Source organism: Copadichromis virginalis, linkage group LG3 (genome assembly GCF_057382275.1).
Source record: "Copadichromis virginalis isolate Kocher_CV1m ecotype Utaka linkage group LG3, C_Virginalis_male_GT1.1, whole genome shotgun sequence".
Taxonomy (NCBI): domain Eukaryota; kingdom Metazoa; phylum Chordata; class Actinopteri; order Cichliformes; family Cichlidae; genus Copadichromis; species Copadichromis virginalis.
In genome coordinates, this window is record NC_140620.1 from 3,929,648 (window position 1) to 3,951,526 (window position 21,879).

Below are 21,879 nucleotides of genomic sequence, written 5' to 3' on the forward strand. Positions count from 1 at the left end.
CATCAGGTCACTTTGCACACTAAGTTCATTTTGCACATTAAACTCCATGTACATCCATGTACATCGACATCTGCAGACCACACGTGTCTTCAGTTACTTATTTGTACTTATTTGCAGTTATTTATCTTTTTATTTTATTTTTTTAAGTTATTTTTTATCCTTATTTTATCTTTTTATTTATTCTTATCTTGTTCTTTTAACCCTTATCTAACTTGGCATTGTGCACGGTGTGTTTAGATTCAGTTTAAATTCAGGGACACGGAGCCCCTGTTGATCCTCTACCTAATCACACGAGCCACGGTGTGAGAACGGGTGTGGGTCTCAATCAGCCAAGGTTTTGGGTGAACCCATTGTGAGATCTAGCCCCACCCTATCATGTGATTTCCTGTGATCAAATGTCCCAGGATGTGAGTGGGCGTTAAGACGTCCATGTCCCTCTTCAAGCAACTTAAAGAAGTCCAGACGCTTTTCTTTCCAAGCTCCTTCAACAACATCATTCATAGAACAGCTTCCAGCTTCTTTTGCTCGGCTACAGTTTGGATGGATTTGCATTTAAAGATGCAACAAGACTAAAATGGTTAGGGTCAGGAGGTCAAAGGTCAGAGCTCCTGTGGGTCTGAGGGCGGCCTCACGCTGGAGAAGGATGAAGGAGTCTGACCTGAGCCAGTGTTTGACATGAACACATCAGCACTGCTGTCAGTGAGCCTAACGACAGCCGTTAGCATCATTTCAGTGTTTCAGTCATAAAAACACTTCCTGTCTCTGTGGTGGTTACAGTGACATCATGCAGTTTGTGCTTTGACCTCCAGAGGGCGACAAATCAGCACAGACAGAGAGCTCCATTCAAACTTTGCTGCCATCAGGAATAATTCTTCAAATATAATCATCAGTGTTTGAGCAGTTATGATATCAGGGACAATCTAGACATGTGTGACAATACTGAACATGTCACATGACACACCTCAAACATCATGTGATCCACTCTCAGTCTGCACTTTCATTCATGACTTCAACAGGTTGAAATGAGCTTTGAAGAAACATTCAGTGAAATAAATCTTTCATGGATTCATGTGAGCAGCAGGTGAACTTTGTACCAACAACATCTTCAATAACAGAGTCTGAATGAAGCTCAGGTGTTGATGCTGCTCACTGATTGGACGCTTGCTTTCAGCTCTGCTCTCAGTCTTTACTGCACAGGTGAAGGTAGAAAGTGTGACTGGATCTATAGACTGGAAACAGAGAAACATGCTGAACATTTGAAGCTTTGCAGCAGAAATGTTCATGTTACAAATACAGCAGAGCTGATCTGGGATCAGTGTGTTCACACCTGCAGCTACAACAAGGTTTCATGTCTCCACACGTCAGCATGTGAACTTTACTCTGACTCAGTCTGAGCAGTCAGACGGCATATTTTTAAAGTTAACACATCAGCACACACAGAGCTGAGCCCCTCCCACCTGTGCTGAGTTTCAGGTGGAGCCCCGCCTCCTTCCAGGAAGCAGCTCACCTGTGTGTCCGTGTTTAGTGTCCAGGTGTGGAGTGGAGCTTGTTGTTGGTGTGTGAAGAAACTGTAAGTTTGCTTTGTTTCCTCCTTTAACAGTTTGTCTTTAGGAACTTTACTGTTTGTTCAGCTCGTGTTTGATTTCTTCACACAACAAACTGTGTGTGTTTGTATTTCCGGTCTCTCCATTAAAGTCAGTGTGTAATGTTTCCTGGCTAACATCAGCTGTGTGCAGCTTAGTTCAGCACAAATCTGCCGCTCCATAGTTCACGGTAACGGACTCACAGGTGGACCAACGAGGCCGAGTGTGTCCGCCACTCTGAGCTACGTTCGTGTTTGTGTACTTGTAGTTTGTACTTTGAGTTCACTCAGAGCCCACAGAGGACGCAGCGTACGTGATGACGTCACAGCCCTTTACCTCCTTTACTGTCACTGTGATTAATATTTACACACGAGACACCTGCAGAGCTCTGACGCTAAGCTAGCACACAGCATGCTAACACTAAGCTAACGCTAAGCTAACGCTAAGCTAACACTAAGCTAACGCTAAGCTAACGCTAAGCTAACACTAAGCTAACACTAAGCTAAAGCTAAGCTAACACTAAGCTAACACTAAGAGTTCTTACAGACACGAGTTAAAAAGCTGCTTTTAGTGTGTGATCAGAGTCCAGGACTGAGAGCAGCAGCAGAGCTGATGGATGATGAATTACTGGATGGAAGAAGCTTCTCATTAGCAGTGAATCAGTGTGTGTGCAGTTCTCTGCAAACTCAGCAGCAAGAATTAGTGTGAAGCTTTAACTCTGCTGATCCTCTTTGAATCCTGGATCAGCTGAAATGTTTAAAATGTTGTTCACACGTGTTGGACTGACTGAAGCTCCCAGTCACAGTGAATCAGTGTGTGTCAGTGAATGCATCGTGTGTGCTTCAGGCTCCATCTAGTGGACTGATAGCAGAGCAGCTGATGGCAGCTTCCTCTGCCTCACACTGCTGTCTGACTGCATCCAGCTGACACTGAGATGAAGCAGGAAAGAAGCAGCTGATATTTGGACAGCACACATGATGAAAGGAGGATTTCAGCTGATGTGCACATGAATGATTTGTGTTTCCTCTGCAGGTAGAAAGTGTGTGTGAGCTGAATTGAGCAGCATGGATCAGTGTGAGGACAGAGAGGAGGGAGTCCCTCCCTCTAAAAGCACTCTGTGTGGGGAACATGAGAGCCAGACCAAAGCTCAGAGGTGAGATGACCATCTCTAACTGTCCATGACTCTTCTCCATGTCACAGCTCAGCACTCACATCACTGCTGCATCATTATTCACAGGAACCAGCCTGGACCTCCACCCAGCTCTGTGTCCTTACAGAGTGACCGGTCTAAAGTTCTTCCCATTTATTTTAAAGTCCAGCCTGTGTCTGCTGCAGAGAGGTGAGCTGTTAGCAACATGAACTCTTTGATTAAACTGCTCGATGTTGTTGGATATAAACTACAAACACGTCGTTCCCTCAGTCCCATTTAAACTGTCTTTTAAAACAAGCCTTTGGTTTCTAAACAACTGAAAACCCACTTCAGCAAACAGGAAGTGATCAGAGCGTCCGTCCACTTCCTGTCAGGCCCTGCAAACATTTCATATTGAAGAAAAGTAGTTGACATCTCACATTTTTACTCCACCACATTCAACCATTTTGACATTTTACAGCATGAAACTCTTGTCACATGACTCCTGTTATGTTATAGAGTCATGTGACCACCAGGGAGGGATTTGTATGGATGAAACACATTCAAATCAATCTGATTCATCAATGGAAACATTTTTGGTGTAAATGCAGCAACACTGAAAACGCTGAAGATAAAAACACAACAGATGAAATATGAACAAATCGAGGCTTTGAATACACGTGTGTGTGTTTGAGACACAGAGATAAATGGATTGTGTGTCTGTCCTATTGCTGCGTGAGGGTTTTATTGTAGATTTTGTGCGTGTACACTTTTGACCACGAAGGTGTTGAAAGGGCGTAAAACAGTTGGAGGCACCAGAGTGAACACTAGTGCTGTCAGTAGATTAAAACATGACTAATTAATGACACAATCTTCTGTCATTAATCCTGATTAATCACAATTACTTGATCAATAGCTGCAGTTACATTTTTCCAACTTTATATTTAAGCCTGTAACAGACGTTTACACCATATAATGAAGTCAATGCAGAATAAACACAAAGAATGTTAAACGCTTCAATTCAAAGAGACTTTGAATAGTTTTCAGTCTTTAACTCAGCTTCTCTGCTGTAAATACAACTTTGTAACAAACATATATACTAAAAGCTAAGTGTGCACTAATATATAATAATATATAATCTATATTACTGCTGTTAATGAAAATGTTTAATCAGACTCATCACAGGGTTACTGTGGATTCATTTGGATTAATCACCATTAAACATCATTTTTAATGTAAACGAATCAAAGTTCATTTCATGAGCAAACAGACTCGAGAGAAAAGGGCAAATTTACACACTTAACATGTTTATTGAACATGCAAACATTGATTAACCTCCTGAATGAGCCGACCCCCCCAGGGACAGTCCTGCATGCTAATGATGGGCTCTGCTCTGTACCTGCAGGATTCTGTCAGCACAAACTCCTCAGCTGATCCTGAATCTGAGCCCATCTGTCAAACAATCATTTTCTTCACAGGTCTGTGGAGGTGGCACTGATCCTGCAGCAGTCTAACACTCTCTGTCACTCTTCTTCAAGTCTTTGACACGAGGAACCAAAACTATGTTATTAACAACACTAACAGGTCTGCAGTTTGTCCACTTGGCAGTTGTGTCATCAGTGCTTTGCATTGTTGTGATATTTTAAGCTGGAAGTGCTTCGGTGAAAAGAAAATTCCTTCTGTCACGATGTACAGAATCCTTCATGTTGGTCGGCTGGTCCGTCTTGTTATTTTTTTAATACTCAAACTTTCCATCGGGAGGTCAGTGTGTGTTTGTCATCTTCCATATTGAGCTGATTGGTTCAGCTTCCGTCACTAACAGATGTGCTGCACATCTGCACGTGTGCAAAGGTAACTCTACTCGGACAAACTGCTCGAAGTGCGTTGATAGAAACATTTCAGGGATTTTGAGTCGTTCTGCTCTCCAGATGTGTCGTGTTAAAGGTTTTTATCATGTTAATCATGATAACAGATGAACCCCTAACCCTACATGTTAATTTTGACAGCACTGGTAAATCCTTTTTAATGTTCTTCTGTCAGATCATTGATTAGACTCGACTCCAAATACGAGACTCGGAAAACTCAAATGAAAACTCAAATCAAAGCAATGAGAAAAGGACTTCTTGTGTTAGAATGAAAACATATGGAAGTGGTCAGGTTTCAAACACTCGATGAATCTACTGCACAGTTACATTCAGGGACCTTTGGCCTCCTGAGAGCATTAGTTGATGGTTCATCACAGTTTTCTCAAAGTTTCCTCTGAGCTTCTGCAGCATCATCACTTCCATCACTGATGAAAGAAAGTTCATAGAAAACAGAAAATATATCTTCAGAATCTGAGAGTCTAAAACTTGACAGACTTGATTCAGATGAAGTTATTTGAGCAGAAACTCCTGGATCTTTATCCTGTGTTGATCTAATCCTTCATGGTTCCTCCACAGAGTGGAGCAGCAGAGCTCAGAGGTTCCCAGTGGTCAGTCTGCCCAGCAGCATCAAACACAGCTGGACTCCATATTTATGGTCTGTACATGTACAACAACTACTTTATTATTAATATTAATAATAATGCATTTATTTATAGGTCCCTTTCAGAACACCAAGGACTCTGTGGACTAAATGACCAAAAGAAACAAACTTTGAAATCAGACGGTGCAAATGTGATCACAGGGAAACGTTTTAAACATCGAGGCTTTAAACAGAAACCAAAGTGAAACAGTTTGTAGTCGAGATCAGTGGGAATGAAGCTGAATAACTGTTTCTTCAATAACTTTGAGCAATAAATGACAAATATGATGGAAATTAGCAGCATTAGCACTTACTAATGATGTTAGTCGACACTCGGCTGTATTGAGACGACCACATTAGGTGGTCCTCAACTGTAATGGAAACCAGTGGATCCAGTCCAGTCGTGGTGACCTGTGGTGAGTCGATCTGAGCAGCTACTAATGGAAACAGGGCCATAGATGTGTTTGTGCTTAATAACAGTGAATCACATGAGTTTTACATTACTGTTAAAATCTCATGTTGTTTGTTAAAGTGTGCAGTTCAGGGTGTGTTACTAAAACACTTTCCAAAGACCCAGCCCCCATAAAAAGCAGCCAATCAGCTTCTAAGAGTTACACACCCACACATATCTATCAGGTTAACTCTGGTCTAACACACTTGGATTTAGCTTGAAGAGTGTTTCTGTACGAGGACTGAAAATGATTTAATAAGCAGCTAATGTCCAAAGAACAACTTTGACACACCTTCATAAAACCTGCAGAGCAAAGAAAAACTAGCTGAAAGTCTGGCTGCTCTTATGAAAAGTACAGAGAAATTATGGGTCGCTCAACACTTGTGCACAATATAAGAGTTGAAATAAATCTAAAGAATAACTCAAAATCCTACAATCATACTGATAAAGTCATCTACAGCTAACTATCCAAGTGGATTTGTTTAAGACAGCTCCATCTGCTGGTGGCCCTCTGCAGGTGCATGAAAGGGGCGTGTTTATAGTGAAAGTAGTAGAGAAAGTAAACCCCACGGGAAGGAGGAGGACTCTCAGCAGCTTCCAGCTCATATTCAGACATTTGACTTCTCACTGAAAGCAGCAAGTTTGAGTGTCTGTACCTTAGTTAGAAGAGATAACATGTCAGTAGTAATTAGAGTTGATTGAGCAATGCTGTCCTTGTAATGTAGTTTATGATTTTTATGGACAAGTCCAGTTTTTCTGTAGAGCCTCTCAAGTTGGTGACAGCAGCAGTGGAAGTTCACGTGTAAACCAGAGCAGCAAATCAGGTCCAAATGTGTTGTTCACAGTGAGTGGGATCATCATTGGCTGCTATGTTAACCTCCTGCAGCAGGATGTCTTTGGTCAGAGAATGGATAGATCACTAAGTCATTGTTGAGTTTAGGGAGACAGTAGACAGTTGCAGTAGGTTCAGCCAGTTGACACACAGTAGATAAAATAACTGAAGGCAGGAGCAGACACCTGTATGACTTTCCACCTCTCACATAGATTATTTCCCTGGGCAGCGCCCCATGGCTGGTAGATGTAAACAAAGCTGGAGGAGAGGATTTATTCATCTGAGAAAAGTCACAGAGTTGTGTCTTGATGCTCAATCATCCAGGTACGTAAATCCCAAAAAGCTTGATTCTGTTCATCTGGATGTTTTCAGAGGGAGAAACGTTTCATCATCATCAGGTGACTTCTTCAGTCTCAGCTGACTGCAGGTTTCAATCTTATAAACAGGACATTTGTATGACTGAAACCAGCCCACTGAAGGAACAATGGGCTGGGAGGTCAGTTCATTGATCATTGGTACGCATATTGTCAGGACCATTGATCAATGGTTGTTGATCAATGGTCATGAGTCCAGTTCACAGAGAGCTGGGGAATGGCTGCAATCACAGCATGTAAGATGGTGACAGTTGTACCCTTGGGCCCCTCCTCCATTCAGAGATGGTCTTTCCTTTTCACATAAATGGCCTCCTTGACTCCGCCCTCAAACCAGCGTTCACATTTACTCAGGACCTTCTTGATGTGAAGTTCTTCTGCTTCGCTGGCTGCTGTGTCTGTGGGGATGGTGTTTGTTCTGTGTTGTTGTGTCCTGATGACGTCCAGTTTGTGCCCCAGTGGATGATGAGAGTCAAACCTTAAATACTGATCTGTATGCGTAAACAGAGTGAACCTTTAAGACCAGTTGTCTGTACGATCAACTCAGTCACCTGAAACATCTCCAAGTTTCTGGCTTTGATCATCAACCTGTTGGTAGTTCAGCTCTGAACACCAGTGAAATGTTTCTCCCACTGAAATCGCTGCATTCATATGAACAGAATCAACGCTTTGGGATCACGGAGTTGTGGACAAAGTCTCAGTTAATCAGATAAAGTCAAACCTATAATTGGTAAAGAGTTCGCGGATGATATGCCCCTTGATCGTAAAGAAGTGGATGTTGTGTGGACTAAAGTTCAGAGTGGTGGGTCATTCATAAAGTATTCTGTTCCAGCTGCTGGAGGACAACATCATCACTTTTGTGAAGAACGAGCTGAAGAAGATCCAGAAGGCTCTGAATCCAAATAAGCCCCAGTGCTTGGAGTTTCAGAGGGAGGATGATGAGCAGAGGAGAAACAGCAGAGAGGCATTTGTGAAGATCACAGTGGACTTCCTGAGGAGAATGAAGCAGGAGGAGCTGGCTGACCGTCTGCAGAGACGTAAGAGGATTTATCTAAAGATTTAAGCTGCTGGATAAATGAGAGACTTGTGACACCAGTGTGTTCAGTCATTTTTCAGTGGGTCAGAAATTGTCATCAGCATTTTGTAAAATATGATTGTTAAAGTTGTATTTTTATTATTATTATTCAGAACTTCCAGCTGCTGTTTGTCATCGTAACCTTAAATCCACCCTGAAGAAGAAGTTCCAGTGTGTGTTTGAGGGCATCGCTAAAGCAGGAAACCCAACCCTCCTGAATCAGATCTACACAGAGCTCTACATCACAGAGGGAGGGACTGCAGAGGTCAATGATGAACATGAGGTCAGACAGATTGAAACAGCATCCAGGAAACCAGACAGACCAGAAACAACAATCAGACAAGAAGACATCTTTAAAGCCTCACCTGGAAGAGATGAACCAATCAGAACAGTGCTGACAAAGGGAGTGGCTGGCATTGGGAAAACAGTCTTAACACAGAAATACAGCCTGGACTGGGCTGAAGACAAAGCCAACCAGGACATCCAGTTCATATTTCCATTCACTTTCAGAGAGCTGAATGTGCTGAAAGAGGAAAAGTTCAGCTTGGTGGGACTTGTTCATCACTTCTTTACTGAAACCAAAGAAGCAGGAATCTGCAGCTTTGAAGACTTCCAGGTTGTGTTCATCTTTGATGGTCTGGATGAGTGTCGAGGTCCTCTGGACTTCCACAAAACTACAATCCTAACTGACCCTAGAAAGTCCACCTCAGTGGATGTGCTGCTGATAAACCTCATCAGGGGGAAACTGCTTCCCTCTGCTCGCCTCTGGATAACCACACGACCTGCAGCAGCCAATCAGATCCCTCCTGACTGTGTTGGCATGGTGACAGAGGTCAGAGGGTTCACTGACCCACAGAAGGAGGAGTACTTCAGGAAGAGATTCAGAGATGAGGAGCAGGCCAGCAGGATCATCTCCCACATCAAGACATCACGAAGCCTCCACATCATGTGTCACATCCCAGTCTTCTGCTGGATCACTGCTACAGTTCTGGAGGATGTGCTGGAAACCAGAGAGGGAGGACAGCTGCCCAAGACCCTGACTGAGATGTACATCCACTTCCTGGTGGTTCAGGCCAAAGTGAAGAAGGTCAAGTATGATGGAGGAGCTGAGACAGATCCACACTGGAGTCCAGAGAGCAGGAAGATGATGGAGTCTCTGGGAAAACTGGCTTTTGATCAGCTGCAGAAAGGAAACCTGATCTTCTATGAATCAGACCTGACAGAGTGTGGCATCGATATCAGAGCAGCCTCAGTGTACTCAGGAGTGTTCACACAGATCTTTAAAGAGGAGAGAGGACTGTACCAGGACAAGGTGTTCTGCTTCATCCATCTGAGTGTTCAGGAGTTTCTGGCTGCTCTTCATGTCCATCTGACCTTCATCAACTCTGGACTCAATCTGCTGGAACAACAACAAACAACCTCCAAGAAATCTAAATTATTTAACAAACCAAAACTTCAATCTCTCCACCAGAGTGCTGTGAACAAGGCCTTACAGAGTCCAAATGGACACCTGGACTTGTTCCTCCGCTTCCTCCTGGGTCTTTCCCTGCAGACCAATCAGACTCTCCTACGAGCCCTGATGACACAGACAGGAAGTAGCTCACAGACCAATCAGGAAACAGTCCAGTACATCAAGGAGAAGCTCAGTAAGAATCTGTCTGCAGAGAAAAGCATCAATCTGATCCACTGTCTGAATGAACTGAATGATCGTTCTCTAGTGGAGGAGATCCAACAGTCCCTGAGATCAGGAAGTCTCTCCACAGATGAACTGTCTCCTGCTCAGTGCTCAGCTCTGACCTTCATCTTACTGTCATCAGAAGAAGATCTGGATGAGTTTGACTTCAAGAAATACTCTGCTTCAGAGGAGGCTCTTCTGAGAATGCTGCCAGTGGTCAAAGCCTCCAACAAAGCTCTGTGAGTAAACATGTTGTCATCGCTTCATTGTTAAAATCATGGGAAATAAATCAGAAATGCTGAGTTCAAAGAGCACTGTAACATTTTTTTAAAATAGTAAATTAAATGATCATCAGTCACTCGGTAAATATATGGTAGTTTTAATGTTTCACTCCAGCATTTCTAAAACACACTTTGTTCTGTAACTCTTATCAAAGGACAATCCAGACCCAGCCTATAAGAACATGAGCTCTGATGCTTCAGCCCCTCTGACAGGTTTATTATCCTCAGCTTGTTCATTTGTCTCCAACTCCAGGAGTTTGGTTGTTTTATTCTAAAGCACAAACTTCACCTGCCAGACTTCACCTACATCTTTTTCTGATGTTCATAATTTAAGTTCAAGTTTGTATCTCACTTTCAGTGCACACCCTCCCTTTTTAAATATAAATCTCTGCTGTGCTGTCATGTTTTCATCCTGTATGGAGGGAGAAACTCGGTCTTCATTACTGAAATTGCCTCTAAGGTCGTGTTTGTTGTCAGTAACCATATGTAACTGTAAGGCTTCCATAACCAGTGTTATCACAGAATTACTCTCTGGGTCCTCTACAGTTTCCTCCCACTGTCCACAGACATGCAGTTAGATTACCTGCTGATCTAAACTTCATGCAGGTGTGAGTGAGAGTGGTTGTCTGTCCCTCTGTGGGCTTAGTGGAAGAGACTGGATGGATCTCTGCTTTGTCTTTGATATATCCTGACAGCAAACATTCTCCATGAAGTCTGCATTTTCAATTTAATTCAATTTTATTTATATAGCACCAAATCACAACAAAAGTCGCCTCAAGGCACTTCATAGATACAGAGAAAAACCCAACAATCATATGACCCCCTATGAGCAAGCACTTTGGCGACAGTGGGAAGGAAAAACTCCCTTTTAACAGGAAGAAACCTCCAGCAGAACCAGGCTCAGGGAGGGGTGGGGCCATCTGATGCGACCGGTTGGGTTGAGAGAAGGAAGACAGGATTTCAGCTCATTTCCTTTATACACACCTTTAACAGGAAGAGTTTTATACAGCTAGTGTTTAAAATCAAGTGTTATTCACAATACACAGGTAATGAGCATGATTATTGAATTACTAAAATTTTCTAAAATAATTGTTTTAGTTAATATTGTATGACAGTGTACACAGAATTATTAGCTCAGTAGGCAGAGTGGTCGCCCCATGATCATAAGGTCAGGGGTCGAATCCACCGAATAGTTACCTTGTGGTACCCCTGAGCAAGGTTCCATCAAGGTACCAATCGTGTGCACTGGACTGGTAGCACTCATAGTCTCATGGGTTTAAATAAATTTTTAAAAAAAAGGGTTCAACATATAAACAAATTTAATTTGATCACATATATTGTTTGTTTTTTTTTTGTTTTTGTTTTTTTCCTTTCTCTCACAGACTGAGCAGCTGTAACGTCTCAGAGAGAGGCTGTGAAAATTTGTTGTCAGTGGTCAGCTCCCAGTCCTGTAGTCTGAGAGAGCTGGACCTGAGTACCAACAGCCTGAAGGCTTCAGCAGTAAAGCTTCTGTCTGCTGCAGTGGAGAGTCCACATGCCAAACTGAATGTTCTGAGGTCAGATCAATTTGTATTCTGTTTAGTTCTGTTTGTTTATGTGTTTGATGTTTGTTTTTGTTTATGTCTTTATCCAGTTATCCTTGTTTCATAGCATTTTTATTCATTTCAAAGTTAAACAGAAGTTTTACTAACCTGCTCAGCACAAGACAATAAGCTATTGCACCCTGATTACACTTTAACAACAATCTTTATTCATGTTTTTATCTTCAGACTTAACATCTGTGAACTCTCAGAGGAAAACTGTGAAGCTCTGTCCTCAGTTCTCAGCTCGCAGTCCTCTAGTCTGACAGAGCTGGACCTGAGTATCAGAATGCTACAGGATTCAGGAGTGAAGCTTCTGTCTGCTGGACTACAACGTTTAAACTGTAAACTGAATACTCTGAGGTCAGATCAGAAAACATTTAGTTTTTAGAATTATTAATTAAAGTTCATACATATGATGTTGTATCTTAGTATGTTTATGTTTCCTTTAAAAATAGAAAGTCAACATTTAATGTTGTGAAATGTATTAACAAACTCTACATGAGTACTTGTTTTATAGATTGTCTTTTATTTTTCAGACTGAGTGGCTGTAACCTGTCAGAGAGAAGCTGTGAAGCTCTGTCCTCAGTCCTCAGCTCCCAGTCCTCCAGTCTGAGAGAGCTGGACCTGAGTAACTCTGACCTGCAGGATTCAGGAGTGAAGCTTCTGTCCGCTGGACTAAAGAGTTCACAGTGTGCAGTGGAAACTCTCAGGTCAGGATTCAAACTTTTCCACAGATGATCATTTGAAATGTGATTTATATTATTGTATAAACAAGTAACTTTTACAGCTGTCAAGTGAACTTTTATTTACATTTGAGTGGATAATTGGACTCTGAATTACTAAAAGTTGTTATAGTCATGTCTTTGTTTATTTAAAAAAATACTTCATGCACTGCCTAATTTAAAGATTTAGGCTCCTTTGGGCCCATAATATATATATTTGATTTCTTTGTGAATGAAATTAGGAGGATATTGGCGACTGCTGATTGGCTCGCTGTTTGTTTTTTATTCACAGTACTTAATTTTAAAGGGTGATTTCTCAAAATGAGATGTTTATCTTTTCTTCTACAACACGTGGAGCCACCAAATCTTCTTGCTTGATTTATTCATTACAGTTTGATTTAAAGAATATTAGACTCGTAACATAATAAATATATTTATTTCACTTCTTCTTGAGAGAAAGAAAGGGATGACTGGGTGAGCTCCAGTGGTTCATCCCAGCAGAGAGAGCGGCACACTGGGCTGCAAATGATCACAGTAGTAATGGCCATAGTTTGATAAAACAGGCAGTCTTACCCTGTAGATAATACAGGGTTCTGGTGCCGATGTGGGGGAGGGGAGTCGCCCGGTACTAACTACATACTACTAACTACCTCATCCAGATGTCTTCCCTACTAAACCTGATAAGAAGTAACTGCAGTAGCCTTATAGGTCAAATCAGTTTCACCTGTTAAAGTTAGCTCCACTATTAATTAGGGGTGGGGGAAAAAATCGATACTGTGTAGTATCGTGATATTTTGTTTGCTAATAATGTATCGATACAGGGACAGCAGAAATCGATATTTTGTTACAAACAATTTTTTCTCTGAAGTCAACATGCTCTGGAGTCAGAGCATGTTGACTTCAGAGCATGTTGATCCTTTTTCTGAGCAACAATCCTGACATTCCTTCACTGTCCAAATGTGTTTAACTTTTTTTTTGGCAGCAATAAAGATGACAGTTTACTTATTTTAATTTAAGACATGTTTAATTTTAATTAAGTTTGAAACTTTTTTATTTAATGTAAAATTATATATTTTTAAATTTACTTTCAAATTCTTCAGTTGCTGAATGGGCTGCATAGTTTTCATAAATTGCATAGTTCAGAATAGCTATAATTGTACCAGATGGTTGCATTCAGTTAAGTTGGACTAGACTGTAATACAAACCGTTCAGTTTGTCAACAATAAAACTGACTGAAATGAGAGAAAGACTGAGTGTGAGACTTTGATATTAGATAAAATGAATATTGATAAAGTTTACCTTTATGTGCAGAATTTAAATATCGCAAAATATTTTAAAAAATCGCAATAATATCGTATCGTGCGTTAAGTATTGTGATAATATCGTATCGCGAGTTGTATGGTGATTCCCACCTCTACTATTAATGGTGTCACTTGTTATTTCTGGGATGAGTTTAGTAGCCTGAACAGCTGCTTAAAGGAAAGTAATTAAATAATAAAAATAACCTAAGTCCGGGGGAACCTGCAAGAGCTGTTTGCACAAAGAATAATGCTCAGACTTTGAGGTTTTATCGTTTTACACAAGGTTTAAAAATGAATGTCCACAATTGAATTGCAGAAATTGTTATTGAGCTAATACTGATGTAGTTGTTATCTTTGGTAAGGAGAGGTTGGAGGAAGGATGAGCACAGTCAGGCCTAAAGATGCTCTTAATAATAATAATGGATTGCATTTATATAGCGCTTTTCGAGACCCTCAAAGACCCTTTACAATCCCACTACAGGGAGTGCAGAATTATTAGGCAAGTTGTATTTTTGAGGAATAATTTTATTATTGAACAACAACCATGTTCTCAATGAACCCAAAAAACTCATTAATATCAAAGCTGAATGTTTTTGGAAGTAGTTTTTAGTTTGTTTTTAGTTTTAGCTATTTTAGGGGGATATCTGTGTGTGCAGGTGACTATTACTGTGCAGAATTATTAGGCAACTTAACAAAAAACAAATATATACTCGTTTCAATTATTTATTTTTACCAGTGACACCAATATAACATCTCCACATTCACAAATATACATTTCTGACATTCAAAAACAAAACAAAAACAAATCAGCGACCAATATAGCCACCTTTCTTTGCAAGGACACTCAAAAGCCTGCCATCCATGGATTCTGTCAGTGTTTTGATCTGTTCACCATCAACATTGCGTGCAGCAGCAACCACAGCCTCCCAGACACTGTTCAGAGAGGTGTACTGTTTTCCCTCCTTGTAAATCTCACATTTGATGATGGACCACAGGTTCTCAATGGGGTTCAGATCAGGTGAACAAGGAGGCCATGTCATTAGTTTTTCTTCTTTTATACCCTTTCTTGCAGCCACGCTGTGGAGTACTTGGACGCGTGTGATGGAGCATTGTCCTGCATGAAAATCATGTTTTTCTTGAAGGATGCAGACTTCTTCCTGTACCACTGCTTGAAGAAGGTGTCTTCCAGAAACTGGCAGTAGGACTGGGAGTTGAGCTTGACTCCATCCTCAACCCGAAAAGGCCCCACAAGCTCATCTTTGATGATACCAGCCCAAACCAGTACTCCACCTCCACCTTGCTGGCGTCTGAGTGGGACTGGAGCTCTCTGCCCTTTACCAATCCAGCCATGGGCCCATCCATCTGGCCCATCAAGACTCACTCTCATTTCATCAGTCCATAAAACCTTAGAAAAACCAGTCTTGAGATATTTCTTGGCCCAGTCTTGACGTTTCAGCTTGTGTGTCTTGTTCAGTGGTGGTCGTCTTTCAGCCTTTCTTACCTTGGCCATGTCTCTGAGTATTGCACACCTTGTGCTTTTGGGCACTCCAGTGATGTTGCAGCTCTGAAATATGGCCAAACTGGTGGCAAGTGGCATCTTGGCAGCTGCACGCTTGACTTTTCTCAGTTCATGGGCAGTTATTTTGTGCCTTGGTTTTTCCACACGCTTCTTGCGACCCTGTTGACTATTTTGAATGAAACGCTTGATTGTTTAATGATCACGCTTCAGAAGCTTTGCAATTTTGAGACTGCTGCATCCCTCTGCAAGATATCTCACTATTTTTGACTTTTCTGAGCCTGTCAAGTCGTTCTTTTGACCCATTTTGCCAAAGGAAAGGACGTTACCTAATAATTATGCACACCTGATATAGGGTGTTGATGTCATTAGACCACACCCCTTCTCATTACAGAGATGCACATCACCTAATATGCTTAATTGGTAGTAGGCTTTCGAGCCTATACAGCTTGGAGTAAGACAACATGCATGAAGAGGATGATGTGGACAAAATACTCATTTGCCTAATAATTCTGCACTCCCTGTATTCATTCACTCTCACATTCACACACTGGTGGAGGTAAGCTACAGTTGTAGTGGTAGGTTAGGTTTTGCCCAAGGACAAAATGACCAAGACAGAGAGAGCTGGCTCATCAGACAGACAAGCTCATCTTGTAACCTACTGGTTCGCTGGTCAGCACACCAGCTGACTAGCGAACCGGCTAACTAGCACACCAGCTAACTAGCACACCGGCTAAATAGCAAATCAGCTAACTAGCAGACCAGCTAACGGCAGCCACAAGCTGAAGGACGATTAAATGTAGTGGAGATATCAGAGATGACACTGGCGTGTCCGATTCACTCTTTAGCACTCCAGTCACTCTGGTGTGTCAGCCAGAACACCACTGAAGGCCCAGCGTGTGGAATAAGGAGCTTAAGGTTTGGTTTGAGGCACTTTATTCTTTCACTGATTGATTCTTGTGGCTGTGATCACGTGTGTGGTTTCTTACAAAAAGGAAGTACACAATACAAATACATGACAAATAAGATGAATAGATAAGATACATATCCAGTTATATGCATACGTCAGTATAGCTAACATAACCATATATAAGGTCAAAGATCACAGTACTATAATGCAGTAATGTTAAACACAAAGGTGTATATCTACATAAATCTGTCCTATCAGTGATCAGGGTACTGTAGTATACTTCTACTACTTACACTATACAAACTAAACTGCATTAGTGTGACTTTAAGTTACCATCAGTACAGACGAACTGATGGTAGTTGGACAAAATAAAGGCTTTGCAATTATTGTGAAGGGCTTCCGGTTAAACTAAGATCAGCTGATTACCTCATAACAAATTGTTTGCTATAGAACGCAGCTCCCACTCTTCATTAATATCATGTACTGTAACTCCCAAGTAACCATGGTTACCCAGCCACGCCCAGTAGTCTCCAGAGAGACCAACAGCTGGTGCACGTTGTAACGCCGTGGCTTTCGTAGTCTCTCCTTTTTCTACAGCTCATGTGTTCTTCTTGTGATGGTGCGTCTTGAGGGAGGCTCATACATGCCGTCATTTGTTGATCCTAAGAACGTTCCTCAGACCGACTTCTTCAACAACACTAATCGGCCTGCAGTTTGTAGCTACTCACTTCACTGTGGTGTTTGTTAGCTTGTCTTTCTTTGGTTTTATCCTGACTCCTCCCACAAGCTGATCCTACGTAGTCTGCCCAAGCCTCCCACCTCTGTTTGTTTGGGTGGTTTGTTTGCTGCTAAGTGATACTTCAGACATGAAGTACTGCGACAATAAAAAACTCAACTTTGCTTAAAAATAACTTTAGTTGTATCAACACTGCCCTCTGGAATAATTAGACTTTGGTGACAAACTGATGTGATCTCCATGTTTCCTTTGTTGGACTGTGGGCGAGTGTCAGAACTGGATGTACTGAGTAACATGTGGAGTTTAAATATGTGTCAGTTCCAGTTTTAGAGCTCTAAAGTGCAGCTATCATGTTAGGAATATGTTAGGAATAGACAGGAACACTGAGCACACTGAGGTCAAATCTTTATTTATCCAGTTCATCTGTAGGCTGAGCTCAGTCCATCCATTTAGTGAAATGATGTTTAAAGGTCTCCTTGTTCTGTGAGCGTGCACAGATCCTGAAGCAGAAAGCCTGGGTTAACAGAGAAATGATCATCACTGTGATGATGCTCACCATCTCTGACTGGGATTTGAGGTTTTGTCAAAGCAGCAAAGAAAGCCTGGCTATGTTGGACTGGGTGTGGAAGCAGCTCCCAGTTTGAGTTCAGGAGACAGACACCCTCTCTACTTTGACAATCAGCTTCAAACTTTCCTTTTTGATAAAACTTATAGTTAGAGCTGGATCAGGTGACCCTGAACCATCACTTAGTTATGCTGCTATAGAGATGGATAACAGATGGATTGTTGTTTTGTGTGTCTGCAGTCTGTCAGGCTGTCTGATCACAGAGGAAGGCTGTACTTCTCTGGCCTCAGCTCTGACCTCCAACCCCTCCCATCTGAGAGAGCTGGACCTGAGCTACAATCATCCAGGTCCCTCAGGAATGAAGCTTCTGTCGGCTGGACTGAAGGATCCAGGCTGGAGACTGGACACTCTCAGGTATGGAGAGAATGTCTGATATAGGAGGAAGAGCTGGAATCATTTCCTGTGTCTTTCACTCACTTCCTGTTTGTTTCCTGCAGATGAGACATGAACAATCACACATGCAAGAATATTTTCAGGGACAGACACACTAGTCTAGCTGGATAGTACATGGATATTTATGTAGGGGGTCTTCAAGGAGTCTGTTTGCAGGAACATTAATGATAACTGATAAGTCATGTTGAGAGTTTCATTAAAAGTAGACTTACAGTTAGGTAATATTTGGACAGAGACAACATTTTGTAACTTTAGATACAAGTATCAGCCATGTGTGTGTTTCCCATGCTGTATGTCCACAGTCACAGTGACAGTCAGTGACACTGACAGAAGGATGAAACAAGGCTGTGAATCATTTCAGTCTGTGTGTGTGACAAAGAGGCAGACAGGAGCAGCTAACATTTGGAAATGGAAGCTTACTGGAAACACTACATTCACGGCTGAATTCACAATAGATTTGTTCTCAAGTGCACATTTAGCAGCTAATGCTAATACTGTTTTCCCTTTGCTTTCTACAGCAGCTATTGCTAAGTAGGCCACTTTGCTCCGCTAAGGATTTGTGTGACCATGATGGAGACTCTGATAAGCTAATGCTGCTAAGCTAATGCTGTTTATGGGCCCTGTTAGAATCAATATTTCATTCTCATTCTGTTGTTTGAGAACAATATTAACGTTTCACATCATTATAACACAAGCGAAAAGGGTATTGGCATTAGCTACTAGTGCTTATTCACCTCAAATTACCTTTAGCTGCTAATGGCAGCCTACTTAGCATTAACTCCTCACTAATATAATGCTAATTTACATCAAATTAGCATTAACTGCTCATATTGTTATAAGGAAAGAGAAAACGGTATTAGCATTTGCTGCTAATAATTATTCACCCCTAATTAGAATAAGCCGCTAAAAGCAGCCAACTTAGCATTAATTCCTCACTTTGTTGTTACCCAACGGAAAAGAGTATTAGTATTAGCTACTATCATTTTTAATAAGTAAGAGAAAACAGTATTAGCAGTAGCGCATAATGCTAATTCACGTCAACGTAGTATTAGTTAATAATGGCAGCCTACTTAGCATTAACTGCTCACTAATATAATGCTAATTCGCATCAAATTAGCATTAGCTGCTCAAGTTGTTATAAGGAAAAAGAGAAAACGGTATTAGTATTAGCTGCTAATAATTATTCACCCCTAATTAGAGTTAGCCCCTAATGGCAGTCTACTTAGCATTAACTCCTGACATTGTTATAATGCAGGGGAAAAGAGTTACCATTATCGGATAATGCTAATTCACATCAAATTAGCATTAGTTAATAACGGTAGACTTCATATCATTAGCTGCTGTCATTCTTACAAAGCAAACAGTATGAGCATTAGCTGTTAATCCTTTTTCATCTAAAATTAGAATTAGCCACTAATGGCGTATTGTTAAAAAGTAAGAAAAAACATTGTTAGCATAAGCGGATAATGCTAATTCATCTCAAATTAGTATTAGCTAATAATGGCACCTGCTTAGCATTAGCTGGTCACATTGTTATAAGGCAAGAAAATATGGTATTAGCATTAGCTGCCAATTTCTATTTACCTAAAATTAGCATTAGCCACTAATGGTACCCTATAGCAAAAAGTTCTTAATGCTAAATGAAGTTAATTAATGCTAAGTAGGTTTAACTGAAATTAAAGTAGTGTTAGCATTAGCTGCTGATATTGTTAAAAGGTAAGATAAAACATTGCTAGCAGCAGCGGATAATGCTAACACACATAATAATTAGCATTACCTAATAATGGCAGCCTTCTTAGCATTAGCTGCTCATATTGTTATAATGCAAGGGAAAAGAGTTGGCAAAAACAGTGTTAGCATTAGTGGATAATGCTAATTCACCTAAATTAGCATTAGCTAATAATGGCTACGTACTTAGCATTACCTACAAATATTGATATAAAGCAAGAAAATATGGTATTAGCATTAGCTTCTAATGCTTTCTCATCTAAAATTAGAATTAGCCACTAATGGCATCCTATTTAGCATTAACTCTTCACATCGCAAGGGAAAAATTAGAATTCAATAAAAAAAAAAAGTGTTCACATTAGCTACTTGTATTGTTAAAAAGTAAGAAAAAACATTGTTAGCATAAGGGGATAATGCTAATTCACCTCAAATTAGTATTAGCTAATAACGGCAACCTACATAGCATTAGCTGGTCACATTGTTATAAAGCAAGAAAATATGGTATTAGCATTATCTGCCAATTCCTATTCACCTAAAATTAGCATTACCTGCTAATGGCAGTCTACTTAGCATTAACTCCTCACTAATGTGATGCTAATTCACATTAAATTAGCTTTAGCATTAGCTGCTAGCATCAGCCTACCTAGCACTAGCTGCTCACATTGTTAAAAGGGAAGAGAATACGATATTAGCATTAGCTGGTAATATTTATTCACCCCTAATTAGAATTAGCCACTAATGGCAGCATACTTAGCGTTAACTCCTCACATCGTTGTAATGCAAATGAGGCTAACTTGCATTAAATTAGACTGCTGTTATTAGCTAATGCTATTTAGCAGTAGCTGCTCACATTGTTATAAAGCAATATTTGCTAATGCGTATTTGCCTTAAATTAGACGTAGGTGCTAATGGCAGCCTACTCAGCATTAGCAGCTCAGATTTTATAATGCTAGGAAAAAGAGTGTTAGCATTAGCCGTTCACATTGTTATAAAGTTAAGGGAAATAGTGTTAGCATTAGCTACTCACATTTTTAAAAAAAGTAAGTGTTAGCATTAGTGCATAATGCTAATTCATGTCAAATTAGCATTAGTTAATAACGGCAGCCTATTTAGCATTAGCAGATAATGTTGACCTTGGCCCACTGGAAAAGTTAAGAACTAAAGATTTAGGAGTGTTTCTCGATAGCTCTTTCTCGTTTGAGAAACAAATGAATTCTGTTATTAAAACCAGCTGTAAGGTTTATATTGTTGATTGTCATTTATGCTTAGAAATATTTACTCATATATGCTTAGAGTTTTATAATCGATTGCATGATGATAGAGGTTCGATCCTTAGTAGTCTGTAAAGACTTTGTGTGCCTTCCAGAGTGCTCTGGCATGCACACACCACTTGGGGCCATGAGAGAGGTCGTACCCTCTCTTACTGATTTATGGTGTAGGACAGGGGTCTCAAACTCAATTTAGCTGGGGGCCGCTGCAGGCAGAGTCTGGGTGAGGCTGGGCCGCATTAGGTTTTCCACAAGAAAGGCATGGTTAAAAAATTCCAATCTTCTCAAATCTCTTTATTTTTATTTTTTAATACAAAATATGAAAAATGAATAAACAAATTAAGAATTAATAAGAAAATAAATCAATCTGTAAAACATAAATAAAATAATAATAAGATATTTTTAGTCAGTGAACTTGTGTGTATCTTTCAGTCTTCTATATCTGCTGTATTTAGATTGAAATGTCTGTATTAACAGTTCTATAACCTTCTTCTGAACATGAATGGAACACTGTAGAAAATGAACTGTTCTTCTGAACATGGCTTCTCTTGCCTACTCCTTGCTGCTAGAGACCTGGCAGCGTTTCCTCTCGCATAGCCGAGCCAGATTTGGCCTGAGGGAGGAAGCAGTTGCGACCCTCAGTATGTCTTGAAGCTGATCATCCGTAAGTCTGGACCTGTACTTGGACTTATTGAAGTTCAAAGTGGAGAAGAGCTTTTGGCACAAGTATGTGCTACCAAAAAGGCACATGGTCCGCTTGAACATTCGGGAAAGCCGAGGGAAACTAGGGCTCAAGTCTCTCAAAAATTGTCCAAGCTTGTCTGCTTTTCCACTCACCTCCCTGAACTTTGCTTTGAGTTCAGAGTTGCACTGCAGCTCAATGAGCTCCATTTGAAGCACAGAAGGGGCATCTTGCACATCAAAGGAGAAGGGGTCCGCAAAAATGTGAAAGGTGGCTCTGTGTGTCTTGAAGTCAGCAAATCTGTGATCAAATTCCTCCTGTAGCCTCAAAATGACATCAACATACTCGTCAGCACTGAATGGTGTGCCTGCATCCACGAGTGCCTTGCATGCTGGGAAATGGCAAAGGTTTGTCTGAGAGAGCTGAGCTTTCCAGAGCGCCAGTTTTGTGGAGAATGCTCTCACGTTGTCATAGGCAGCACTGACAAGTTGCCCCTGGCCTTGTAACGTCTTG

At 40.8% G+C, this 21,879-nt stretch overlaps 2 protein-coding genes across 2 annotated transcripts in view; both read left to right on the forward strand.

The window, feature by feature from the left end:
* Positions 1 to 21,879, forward strand: part of LOC146712345 (protein NLRC3-like) — a 113,450-nt gene that overhangs the window by 43,996 nt on the left and 47,575 nt on the right. The gene's annotated exons all lie outside the window — the stretch shown is intronic.
* Positions 1,495 to 21,879, forward strand: part of LOC146712348 (NACHT, LRR and PYD domains-containing protein 3-like) — a 26,949-nt gene continuing 6,564 nt past the window's right edge. Inside the window, exons 1-10 of the mRNA XM_085442093.1 lie at positions 1,495 to 1,570; positions 2,616 to 2,736; positions 2,821 to 2,922; positions 5,154 to 5,232; positions 7,704 to 7,908; positions 8,060 to 9,860; positions 11,285 to 11,458; positions 11,672 to 11,845; positions 12,022 to 12,195; positions 17,476 to 17,649. Coding sequence (XP_085298219.1) covers positions 2,648 to 2,736; positions 2,821 to 2,922; positions 5,154 to 5,232; positions 7,704 to 7,908; positions 8,060 to 9,860; positions 11,285 to 11,458; positions 11,672 to 11,845; positions 12,022 to 12,195; positions 17,476 to 17,649 — 2,972 coding nt within the window. The 5' untranslated portion in view covers positions 1,495 to 1,570; positions 2,616 to 2,647. The remainder of the gene's footprint in view (positions 1,571 to 2,615; positions 2,737 to 2,820; positions 2,923 to 5,153; positions 5,233 to 7,703; positions 7,909 to 8,059; positions 9,861 to 11,284; positions 11,459 to 11,671; positions 11,846 to 12,021; positions 12,196 to 17,475; positions 17,650 to 21,879) is intronic.